Below are 12859 nucleotides of genomic sequence, written 5' to 3' on the forward strand. Positions count from 1 at the left end.
CGATTTACAGATGTCAATTAATTGCAGGGCCAGACTCCCTGGAGCAACTCACTCCCTATGAATATAATCTTTGGGCAACTGCTGCTTCCATTCTTGATCCTATCTAAAGAAAACCCAACTGGTGAACCTGGTGCAAAACACTTGCATGCATACTGTGTGTATATCACACACCGAAGTGTAAATGTAGCATAGGTTTTTGATTGTTATTAAGGGGAAACAAATTTTGCTTATAGATCTAGGAAAGGAGGCTTCACCAGACAGCGAAGTCACACACAAACACGTTTATCACTTTATTAGAATGATATGCAAACAGACATGCTTTTAAAGAACCACAATTTAGCAGCTTTCTCTGAAGTACCTTTCAAGCTCAACTGATATGTTCTTATTGGCTTTTCACTCGGCTCATTGCATGGTGACAACCTGTTGAGTGCAATATTCATATAACTTGAGCATGTTCTCATGACATTTTGCTATGTTTTTTAAAATCTGACTTCATTGAACGTGCATTTTATTCACAAAAAACATATTTTGCAGATAACATCTGAATGTTAACCGAACAATAATATTTGCATAAGTTGTGGACTTTTTCGGTGTGGAAAGTAAAGCAGGGCAAAAGGAATGTGTGCGATAGAGAGTCACGTCGCAAGCTTCACGGGTGTAACACACACATATATATATATATATATATATACACACACACACACACACACACTGGTCGGGTGCCACTCCTACAAATGCGATACAAAGCAAAGACGGGAGAGGGGACACATTGTCATTTAAGACTGATTGGTTAGGTCCGGAACACGCTCAACTCAGGCGAAACTCTCTAAGGCACACGTTGTTTTGCCCGACATCCAAACCTATCTTTGCCCTGCCTGTACACTGTACATTAAAAATGAAACACACATACACAGACACCTAAAGCTAGAATGCTACTTTCCGTAAAGGTCAAAACAAGAAATGCTATCAGTAACCAATGCCCATCTTTTTGATGACTGGCAGGGTGTTCCTGGAAACAGTGGCCACAAAATATACATGTACATTAGGGATCCCCTTCCGATTTTTTCTTAGGGGTCAAGGGGAGTTCTGAAAACAAATCATTGGTTGTTCAATGAGACAATCTATTATAAATAGTACCTAACTGATACTTTGCTTGATTATTTTCCCAGGAGGTGTCACTCTTGCCTAAAAACAGAGTTAAGTTAGTTTAGTCACTATTTCTCCAAGCAAGCCCCTTATGGTTCTTAGCTACTAGTCTTTCTCTTCTCTATCTTTCAGATGAGGAGGGGTGCAAAGATAGTAGAGTAATATTTCAACAGACAGATTTTGACAGTCTGTCAAGGCTATTGAACAGTTGTGTCTAATCTGTTAAACCGATTGCGGTTGTACTCCTCTGTAGTGTAGGAGCATCTCTCTGTACTTGCACCCATTAGAGAGTATGCTTTGGCTAAAGAAATCCTTGAAAAAAATTCAAGGTTTCATTATTCTCACTCGACCTCCTCAGCTCTGACTGTCTGTCTGTTGCCCTGGTAATGCTCTTTATCCCTCCCTCTCTTGTGTGATTGGGCCAGGTCCATACACGTGAGCCAATGGCATGTTTCCTCATACTTCCGAGAGGGGACAACTATAAATCTACAGCTGTACAGAGATCCCGCATGACCTTCCCTTCTAACATCCGTTTCCATTATCTTCCTCTATCCAAACAATACCAAATCAAAACTTTATATAAAAAAAGAAATGTAGGGCTGGGCACTACATCACTAATCATTTAGAGGAAAGAGGGGGTTATTTGTTTGTTCATTTTTTTTGAGGGAGTCACACCGAGATTGAGAGAGAGAGAGAGAGAGAGATGAGGGAGGAGGCACCGCATCCACACGCGCTGCTTGTTGTGATGAGAAGGCATCGGTGAGAGTTTGGAGAGAGGGACGAGAGGAGAGGAGCTTATAGGAGGGGGGAGTGGATGTCACACAAGGCTTCGGCTCTGCCGTCAGATCCGCTGATCACCTTGTGCTCAGCCACAGAGAGACCAGCTCAGTAGTAGAAGTACACTGGAGAGAAAGAGAGAGAGAGAGAAATTCAATCAGCGTTTTTCATCTTTACCCTGAATAAGGCTGAGTTGTGCTTTTGCCTCCACTGTGATGGTTCTTGGCTGTTTGCCTGCTGATCTGGAGTCAGCTTCTGCATTCTGCAGTTTTTTTCAGTGTGCATTGCAGAATGGTTTGAGACCATTTCACATTCTTTATGAGGATAAGGCCCCTAAACCCCTCATCACTTAAATAAAAAATATCAGTAGGCTATAGCCACATTTCCACATATGTAAGTGCACCTGTTCTCTCAGTAAATATACTCATTTGCATATATCCTAAATAGAAATAGTATGTCTCCCCCAGAATAGAAATGATAGATCACATAATAATTGTAGAGTTATAAATCCAAAAGGTCTCTCTCTCTCCATAATTACATCTTTTTTTTATCAACAAAGGCATGCAAATTGTAGATATTTGAAGTGTAAGTGACTCTCTCTAAGTGACCCTTGCTAGTTTAAAATAGAAAGTGAGAGGAAACTGGGTGTCTATCCAATCATAAGTGGCCACTGAAGGGGAAATAAAAGCTTTGTCATACAAGCTCTGCTCTGATTAATAAGCCTATTTCACAGTGTCCAGGTGTCCGGCCTCGTTGATGTTAATGATGCCTTAATTGGCAGGGTAAAACGTCTTCCTGCTTTTGTCTTTCCTGTGGACTTTTCTTTTGCTGTCTATGGGACAGTGCTGTTCCACAGGAAGTTGATTTACACAGCGGCCCCATCTTGTGAAATGGGCTAGTTGGCAGCACCCACCTGCAGCTGTCCATTCTGCCTGGTTCACAATGTCTTTACATTAATTCAAATTCTAATGTAGGGGGTAAGCTCCTACAAGACATTAACATTTATCCCTTTCCTCTATAAATTTCTGTCTCTTTTTTTCTCGATGCCGACCACATTTTGTAAAAATAAAACAACTGAATGCTGAATCTGTAAACTAAACATTTTTGTACTGGATACACAAAGTGTTTTCAGTCTGTCATCCCCACGGTGACCTTGACCTGACTTTGATTCCACCACTCCAACTTACCCTTAGGGCTGGGCAATGTGACCAAAATCAACATCACAATATATATTTTATATCCCAATAAAGGTTTGCCTTATTCACGTGGCGCCAACGAGGCTACAGGGTACACAAACCATAGGATTGTAGTGTTCTATGCAATCGGCAGTAGGTGGCAAAAATGCATTAAGTAAGTGTACCCTGTAGCCTCGTTTTGTTTTAAACAATGGCCACCGTGTGAATAAGGCGAATACATATCACAATATACATGTTGCAGATTTTCTCTAGTTTAAAAAAAAAAAAAAAAAAAAAAAAATGATAAGCTATGTGGAGGAGCTATTTTTTTTACTGTAAGTACTTGACAAATAAGGCCCAATATGCAAGGAGAATCCTGCAGATTCTTGGTTGGTAGTGAAGCAGGCTTATTTCTGCAACCAGCCTGCGACTGACCTCACTTATTTCATCCACCAATGGAATTTGTTTTTTACACATTTGGTGAGTGTTGGAGGTTAGTGTTGGACCCTGTACATTATCCTTTATCATCAGTATCGCAATATGACAATATAGTAGAAATTCTTATCATGGAAAGGAATTATCACAATACCGTATACAATAGATGATACAATATCACGTGTGGCTGATGACTGACGGGACATTTTTTTCTTCACTTATTTTACTTTTATGCTTGTGTTTGTTTACATGCACTGTTGAGCTAGTCAAATTTTGTTCGAGATGAATAAAGTATTCCCTTATTCTTCTATGGCACAGCCCTACTCACACCATTAACTGTCCCCAATAGTAAAACAGCAGGGTAGTATACTCACTGAAAAGGACTCCCATGAGGATGATGCCAATGATACCCATGATGATCATCATCTGAAGGAGAGCACAGAAGAGGCACGTGAGTTTTTATACCCAAACACCCCTGAAGAGCGGCCCCTGCTTGATAACCTCAGTAAAATGCTCTCTGCTGAAGGCTGCTCTGTTGGTGATGTTTTTTCCCCCCACAAAGGTTGCTTTGTTGCTGGCTTTGTTTTTTTTGATGGTAAATAGGTGAGTTTTTATACTGTTGGAGAAGCAGTGAGAGGCCATGCACATCCCAAAAGCCAATTTGGATGGGTCTGATTCAGGATCATTTTATGGTGTTTTAAGCCCTCAACGTCGTCTTCCAGGCAGCACTGCATGGAAGGCACTAGGGTTAGGGTTAAGGTTCGGGTTAGGTGCCTTGAAGTCGACGGTCGCGGCACTGCCTTGAAGTCGACAGTGGGGGCTTAAAACACCATTGAGCCTCAGGATCTGACTATCTATAATATACAAGAGATAGATGATCTGTACACTAAGGAGCTCCCATATACATTTGTTATTTTATTTCATCTTGCAGTGACCTTCTGAGCCCCTAACTTTTGTTATACTGTGTCATGTTGTAAGAAAGAAACACATGAGTGTTGGACCTGTCAGTTACTGCAAAGTATCTGTTTTAACTCTCTAAAAAATGACCCCTCTGAAAAAACATAAGGGTACATTAAAAACACACACACACACACAAGTGGATCTGGGACTCCCTTACCAAAAATAACTATAGTAATACAATTTCTATAGTAGTTTTGTGGTAGTAATACTTCTATGATGGTCTGTAACACCTCTATATTATCCTTACCCTTGAATGTGTTTCTATACTGCAGTCTTATAGTACTTCTATAGTATGTCCCAAAATACTATAGTATTCCTTTATGAACAAGGTTGTGTGGGACAATAAATCTTCATTCTGAGATTTTGAACATCCAAACAAGCAGTAGTGATTTCCATGTGATTTATCAGTTATTTAGCGTCTTTCCTCATGTAGAGAGTAAATGTAACAGGATTACCTCACACTCCTCTCCTTCATCCTAACCCACCGCTAATCTATGGCTGCTTTTAGCCGCACAGGATTGTCTTGAGAGGAGGAGATTATGCTCATCGCTTTTCAGGGTTTCTGTCAATCTCACTCACTCGTGCTTTGGTTTGGCTACACGCAACACGACACGACACGACGCGACACATGAGAGTGAGCTATGCATGAGGTAAACACTTAAAAGATCCCGTCATAAAAGTGTCCAAGAGGAAGGTATGTCTGAAACTAAATGTATCGCTACATTTTAATAAGCTGCTACTACATCGCCGTTACTAACAGAAGCAACTGCTTGAAAGTCATCACAATGTCAGGTGCCGACCCGGCAGGCACACGTTTATGACCCTCGATGGAAGGGGTGTGGTTAAGTGTCATGACGGACAGCTGGTAGACACGCCCCTGATGCAGACCGCTAATGCTGCTTGCTCTGTGGCCTTGCATCACACCCATAGGTGGCAAAGTGGGATTACACACTACATGCCTTTCAATGTCACCCCTAAGGTGGAAAAACAAAATGAACACATACACACACACACACAAATATAGAATCCTGTTAAAAAGTGCTAAAAAGTGCTAAAAAACATCTAGCAAAAAGAACCAACATAACAAAGCTGATACAGTGATACAAACATGTATGAGTGCGATAATTCAAAGAAATGCAAAGAAGCAAATAAATGGTGGCTACATCATGGGGGTGGGACAACAGATAAGAGAGATTAGGGGATGGGAGGGGGGCTGTGGGAGGAGCCATCGCACAGGGTGAGGGAGGGAAGAGAGCGCTTCATGGTTGAGAGAGAACCAGATAGAAAGAGAGAGAGAGAGGAAGGAGGAGTGTATGATTAGCACAGAGTTACATCACGAGTCACAGCTGGGATTTAATCCGGGCCCTCTGTAATCCAGATTGGGATTCCGGAACCCCCTCCCCCCACAAGCAGAGGCGAGCTGTGATTGAATGGGGCTCTCACCCCCCCCCCACCATCTGTGATATGGGGGGGTGGCAGGCAGGGTGGAAGGGAGGAGGGGTGAAGCTTTGGCAGGCAGTCGAATGGAAGAATGAAAATGTAATATGTGAAGTGCTGCCGCAGCAGACACAGAAACAAAGATGGAGGCCCTCTACTCTGTGGTGCACTCTCTATCGTTCTCTCTCTCACTCTCTCTCTATCGTTCTCTCTCTCTTTTTTTCTCCACTGTCTCTCGCTCTCACACAGTCACACACACTACATATTCCTTTTCCCCTCGTCCTACACAGATCTATTCATTCTATTCATATTTACCTGTTTCTCCTTTTGCTTATAGCTTTAATTCACTATTGGACTGCACCTCTCATCGATCCTCTCGCTGTCCTCATAGCTCTCTCTCTCCCTCCCTCTCTCTCACACTCCCACAAAAGAAGAAAAAAACTTTAAATTTCCTTCGTTCAGTGGCAGTAGAAATGATCCTTTAAACACAGTGATTGTGCAAACCTCATACAAACTGGCTAGGGAGAGAAACAAAGCCCTTAACTCCTTCATTATATATATTCCTCAGTATTTAGATCTCTGTCCCTTCTCCTGCAGCAAAGCAATGATGCATCTGCGTGGGCTTCAGGTCAGTCTGTGTATAATGTTTTTGGCTACTTTTCAGTGTCTTGCTGATGCATTTGCCTAAGCTGCCTTCGTGGAGCCTATCCCCACACTCGCACACAATGCACCAGCCCCAAGGTGAGGCAGCTCTAGCCTACACCCCACCACCACCACCCCATGTTCCTGCTTCCCCTGATGCTTCCCCAGGCACTGCTCGCCTCCTCTTGTTCAGCCACCTACTTTCCCCGGCCCACAAAACAACTGACTCACATATACACAACCGAGGGGGTAAAGCACTCCTCTGTCTCCAGAGAATGTCTGTCCCACAAACACACACACGCACACAGACCCTTTCACTCTCTTTCTCTTACACACACACACACACACACACACACACACACACAGACACACACACACAGAGATGCACAGAGTAAACTAGGTATGCACTCGTTTTGTTTTTTTCTCCTCAATCTGTCTCTCAAATGAACACAAGCTTCGGTGGAGGACACACCTTCATATTCTTCCACCAGTACTTGTTCTTCAGCTTGGCTGCGCTGCTTTCGAACTGTGAGGCTCCTGCCTGCAGTGCATCTGCCCGGTCGTCCAGCTCCGACAGCTTCTGGTCCCTCTCCAGCACTTTATCCACATTTACACGCATAATATCCACCACCTAGGTTGTGTTTTGTGTGGTGTGTGTGTGTGTGTGTGTGTGTGTGTGTGTGTGTGTGTGTGTGTGTGTGTGTGTGTGTATGTATGTGTGTATGTGTGTGTTTGTGTATGGTATATGTGGTATGTTGTGCATGTGTGTGTATGGGGGGAGGGCAGTAATGCGACATATGTTAACAAGACAGGCATGTCACCAAGGTCACACTATATGTATGCAACTATATCATTAAGTATACATACATCCACATCCTTCTAGCATGCTCTCAAACTATATACATTTACTGAATTCAGAGCCAGAAGGACTGTAAGGACTGTATTGTATTATTTGTAATACTAGCACTGCTACTGTGCTTAGCAGGCACTGAATCATTTCACCAGGATGTGTATATTTAGAACAGAACGAATGGCTAGCCTTAATTGTTTTAATTTTGCCATGTAGAACATGGGTTTTGTTTTTTGGCTGATGGATTGTGGGTAAGTGTACCTCATCGACTTGGGCCTGCGTCTGCTGCAGCCTGCGGTTGCTGGTCAGGTTGGGGGCTGCGGGAGGGGCTCCATCTTCCCCTGGGGCTCCTGGAGTGGCTTCTGGGGCTGACCTGAGAGGGGTAATTGGAGGGGGGTCGGGGGGGTAAATAATGTGTTTGACTATAGATCCGGGGCCAAACTGAGTCTAGTTGAGCTGACTTGAGAGCTGACATTGCCTGGCTTCCATCAGCAGAAATTGCTTAAGAAATGTTGACAATCAGAGTCTTGCGTAAGCACTGCACCTCTCCTTCTCTCTTCAATACACCCATACAACCAATTTGCCTTTTGGCCTGTGCAGAGCCGAAAGTGCCAGAAGGAACTGGAAATCTGTAGACAACATCATTCAGTCCAACTTTCTGTCACAGTCTCTCCCATTAGTTTAATTATTCTGTCTGAAATTATATAGATGACATTGTATAAAGCTTGTTTAGCATTTGCAGAGTTGCTGGCACTCTCTCTTAACCTTTAAGATCATTTGGCAGACAGAGGTCTGATAGATGGTCTGACTCAGACTACCAGGCTGTGACGTAGATTACAGCCCTAGCTGACAGCGGCCTGCTCAACTCTCCACTGGGTATGATGCCATATATAAAGACTGACAATTACTTTTTGAGTTAACTGATCATGGGATATTTTTACGTTCAAACTCATTACATTTTACAAAGCCATCAAACAAACCAGATATATTTCAAGGTGTTCAAAGACTATATAGACTATTGTCCTATCTTTAAAAGGAAAAACATTATATCTAGGCTATATATATATATATACATCTGTTCAAATGCCGTGTAGAATTGACAGCAAGATGTATAATCCTGACGTTATTGAAAAGTGTGACGTAGAAAAATGGTCGACGACCTCAAATATCAACTAAAAGAACAAAATCGGTAGCGCATCTCACTTGAGATGATTAGATAACACGCTCCGACTACCCATTCATTCATTTTCTATTTATGGGTGAGCTTATTTATCGTTACTCTAAAATAAACGTAGGCTATACGACCGCATACACGCAGGTACACTGAATTATCTGCTATGCAGTGTTAGCTCCGTTGAGGTAAAACCGCATAAACAACATAATGACAATACTTAAAGCAAATATCCTAAACCCTCAACAATTACGTAACCGACAGGTTATCCACAATTTTCATGATAAACTAGCAGATAGACAACATTAGAATGGGGGAAAATCCGCATACTCACATCTCGGTGGCAACTGCTTAATAATCTGAATCGCCAGTAAAGAGCGTGAGAGAGGGAGGGACAGAAAGAGAGAGAGAGGGAGAGAGAGAGGTCGCTCGAAGAGTATTATCCCAGGGAAATATGTGGTTGTTCCTCTGTGATGTCAAACTTCTTCCGCAGGATGTATTTTAATGCGAATGTAATACTGAGGAGTATTACTGTTAAAACGCACTGATTCTGGCACGGAATGTCAACCACAAAAATGCTGCGCAGGAAAAAAAAACGTCTGATTCGGTTGAGGAAAATTCCTCAGACGACACGATGCGCTGAGGAAACACCAGATCTCGAATTTGTGAGATAAAAGTCACGATGAACTGGCTTCATCCGCTGATTGTTGCTGTACCTGCAAAGGCTGCGTAACCTAAATGAACAAGTAGTGGTTACGTAGATCCGGCGAAGAGAACATGCCCAACCTAGCGGCCAGAATGTCCAGAGGATTTATTACACCCACTTGACTCATGAGTGAGTGCGCGAAAGTCATTTTCAAATCTCTCTCTGCCTCTCTCTCTCTCGCGCGCGCTCATGCACACGCACATCCCCTCCCGCTCGACCCCTTGTTTTGCGCTAGTGCGGTTCTCTCCCTTCGCTAGTCGTGTACGGGACAGAGGCACTGCGGTGCTGAGCAGTGTTGAGTCTGCTGTTTCTGTCTGCGCGCGCTTGTTCTTTGCTTCACATCCCCAAAAAGGCGAGAAACGACTCAAAATCACCGTAACGATTTATTTCGCGACTGAGCAACATTAATGTTATGACAGGATATAATTTCGAGCAAAATACGGTTCTTGAATTGCCAAATATGTTTGGAGACGACATTTTTACGCACTATTTTAAACCATGTAACTAGCCCAAATACAATGTATAGGCAAGACCATAGGACATATCCATCAGAAACACGAATTCCACATTAGTTTAAACTTTAATTTAATTTGAAACCTTTTCACCTCCCCAACCCCCCATCGTTCCAATCACCATTCAGTCGTTCAGAACAGTAAATAGCCCCCTGGCGTGGTCTGTGCTTGGATCAGCAGCGCTACGAACTGTCTGCCAGACCATTGCAACTCTGTAGAGAGACAGTCAGCTCAGGACAGCTATTGAAAGAGAGACAGGCAACGGGAGACAGACAGCCCAGTTCTGGACAGACGAGGAGGAGGGTCTCCGAAGAGGAAAGATACACCGCTCAACGGCCCATCGCTTGGGAGAGACGTCGGCTCAACTCATTCGGAAAAAGTCAGCCAGCCCCACAACGTGCTGTGGACGAGGCTGGAAACTTGGCTCAGAGCTTGGGAGAGACAGCTCTAGAGACAAACACACAGATAAATTCAGCTTATTGCTCTGGATAGAGCCTAGGCTTGCTGTGAAGAAGCATGCAGCATCTCGAGGACAAATGTGGCCCAGAAGTCCAACACTGGTCAGCAGGTCTCCCCTCCAAGGAGAAGACAAACTAACACATGTTTATCTATCTATGTATAAATCTATATATATCTATATATGGATCGAAATATGAGAGAGAGAGAGACCATTACCAGACAGATAATGATGAACTAAGTAACTGGTGGAAACCATCAGTCAAATCACAGGTCTGTTCCTGACTAGACTTAATCGATTACAAATCAAGTGGAAGCATTCACACCATTCCTATTTGGATGAAAGGCAGCAAATATAGGATACATGTTTCGATAAAACCATTTATTTTCAACACAGAACAAAAACAAGCAATCAACAGCAGCTCTTCAATCTCACAGATGTTACACAATGTCATAGGAAACCACACAGTGTTGTTTGCGCTCAGTTCTTGCACTTCTATGTTCTGCATTGTTCTCATTCATGAACACATCCCACTCCTTACTTCAAGCATCCTTGAGGGATCTGAACATAAGGCTCGTGTCTTTGGTACCCACACGTTGACAGGTCCAGTTGAACTGGTCTCGTTGATATGTTCCAGCACAAGCATATTTTGTCAGACATTCAATATTAGCTCCGGTCTAAAGACTAAACACATACTGTATAACTGTTTCTCTTTTTGTTCCTTTTTTGCACACGACTGTAATTCCATCATGTTTAATTTCTGAGTTAAATACAAGTAAATTCTGAATGTTCATTTACAGTTAAATATTTTGAGAGAGAGAGTTTAAAGGCTGCATTAGGCTACTGTACATTATGGAGGGATGAGAAATGGTAGCTGTGTGGTTGGTTATGGTATCATGGTGAAATCTTAATCTGAAGTTAATCTCTCATAGTTGTTATATATACAGTATGTGCTATTCACAACATCTCCTGCTTTAACGTCCGTCAATGCACTGGGTACTCCACAGTTGTCCTGTAATCACTGACCTGGAATCTGTATTGTACATAAGGATTCTGCTAAAGACTTAACAGTGTGATCATAGATCAGTGTTTCACCACTGTTAAACGCTGGATATGTCATGAGTATACTGGAGTCTTAGAAAGCCAGTTGGAAAGTTAAAAAGTCATTATTCTAACAAAGCTTTTATTTATTATTTTTCATGTACCTGTCTCACTGCAGACATACTAAGCTATACAGAGGGCGGAGGCACCTATCTTTTTTTCTTGCTCATTCAAATGCCTTTCTTTTGTTGTGAGTTTGGAGTATTTATTTCCCTCCCATCTCTTGAACACTCATTTGCAAATATGTAGATATATTTTGTTATCAGTTAAATAATACAGAATTATTTATGTCAGGTTGTATACATACTTCATTCAATTATCTCTTAGAGGCAAAATAAACTTATAGTAATTGAGCAAAACACGATGATTCATGGCTGTTATAAAATAAAACAAAATAACAAGAAACTTAAAACAACCAAAAACCCTCATCTTTGCACTGGATGTGACTGCTGGTTAAAACTGCTGTACATTGGTCTAGAGAGGCTTTTATAATGGCCATAATGTTAGCTAAATAAAAGCTGAATAAGCTCACTACCACTGGGCTCAATGGCAAAATCATTCCTAATCATTCAGACCCAATATATGCTGATAATCAGGATATAAACAGTGTGTGTGTGTGTGTGCCTCTAATGCTTCCAGAAAGGCAAACCGAGGCCAAGATATTTTCAAAAAGCAGAGACAACGCAATTGGCTTATTCGTCGTGTCAGGTTTTTGAAGAAGATAAATAAAGACTTTATTTAAAGATCTAATTTTACCCTACATTTACTAATGCATAGTCTTGAATTACATTGGATGTACATTTGACATCAGGCTGCCATTCATTGGACCTGGCATAGGATGATTGATGGGGACTATCTGAACACAACACACTACAGGTATCCGCCAATAATGGCAGCCTAGTAGAATTTAGTTGTGGTCTTTAGAACAGCTGTATCTCTGCTCTTTAGAACAGCTGTATCTCTGCTCTTTAGAACAGCTGTATCTCTGCTCTATCTCTACAGTTGTATATCTATTCTAGATCTACGGTTCCATCTCTACTATATCTACAACTACAGACTGAGCTGAGGTTTGAATTTTTTGAGAACAATGCCTATTTATTTATATAATCTGCTGTGAATTCTACAGTACCTAACAAATGGAGTCTTCTGATGAAGGAATGTAATAATGTGTACTTGTTCAGTAAGGCCTCTTAAATGGAGCTTCTTAAAATGTTAAAGGGCAAAAACATAATGATACCTAGACTAGTGATAGGTGTGTGTGTGTGTTTGTTTAGAGAGTATCTTTTGAGGCATGGCTTTGAGTTGAATTGACTTGACTCTGAATTTTTTAGAGATTTAATTTAACTTGTATAATTACAGATCACAGTTTGGATCCAAGTGTTATATCACTTGATGTGATGCTGATTCTACTAGCTGGGATATAAAAGTGATCACCACTGCCCCCTTTTCAATTAGCAATTATATTGCATAACCAAAATAACAAGAAGAAG

General features: G+C 41.9%; 2 protein-coding genes across 3 annotated transcripts in view; both read right to left on the reverse strand.

The window, feature by feature from the left end:
- Window positions 1-266: 266 nt before the first annotated feature.
- vamp1a (vesicle associated membrane protein 1a) lies at window positions 267-9462 on the reverse strand. Its single transcript, XM_048229398.1, has 5 exons — window positions 8928-9462; window positions 7684-7795; window positions 7045-7203; window positions 3908-3959; window positions 267-2048 (listed from the first exon to the last, which is right to left on the reverse strand). Coding segments are annotated over exons 1-5 (342 nt in total). The 5' UTR covers window positions 8930-9462; the 3' UTR covers window positions 267-2031.
- Window positions 9463-10634: 1172 nt separating this feature from the next.
- The window catches only part of iffo1a (intermediate filament family orphan 1a), a 12825-nt gene continuing 10600 nt past the window's right edge, over window positions 10635-12859 (reverse strand). For both annotated transcript variants that reach the window (XM_048229400.1, XM_048229399.1), the window contains exon 9: window positions 10635-12859. This exon is cut by the window's right edge and continues 906 nt beyond it. The gene's annotated coding sequence lies outside the window, so the exon portion shown is untranslated.

This window comes from Alosa alosa, chromosome 20 (genome assembly GCF_017589495.1).
Source record: "Alosa alosa isolate M-15738 ecotype Scorff River chromosome 20, AALO_Geno_1.1, whole genome shotgun sequence".
NCBI lineage: Eukaryota > Metazoa > Chordata > Actinopteri > Clupeiformes > Clupeidae > Alosa > Alosa alosa.

Excerpts from the sequence above, each read along its gene's own strand:
- vamp1a (XM_048229398.1), bottom strand. Across the intron at positions 7,204-7,683 it reads CGCAGGCCCAAGTCGATGAG|GTGGTGGATATTATGCGTGT; the intron begins GTACACTTACCC and ends AACACAACCTAG. Across the intron at positions 3,960-7,044 it reads ACTGGTGGAAGAATATGAAG|ATGATGATCATCATGGGTAT; the intron begins GTGTGTCCTCCA and ends GCTCTCCTTCAG.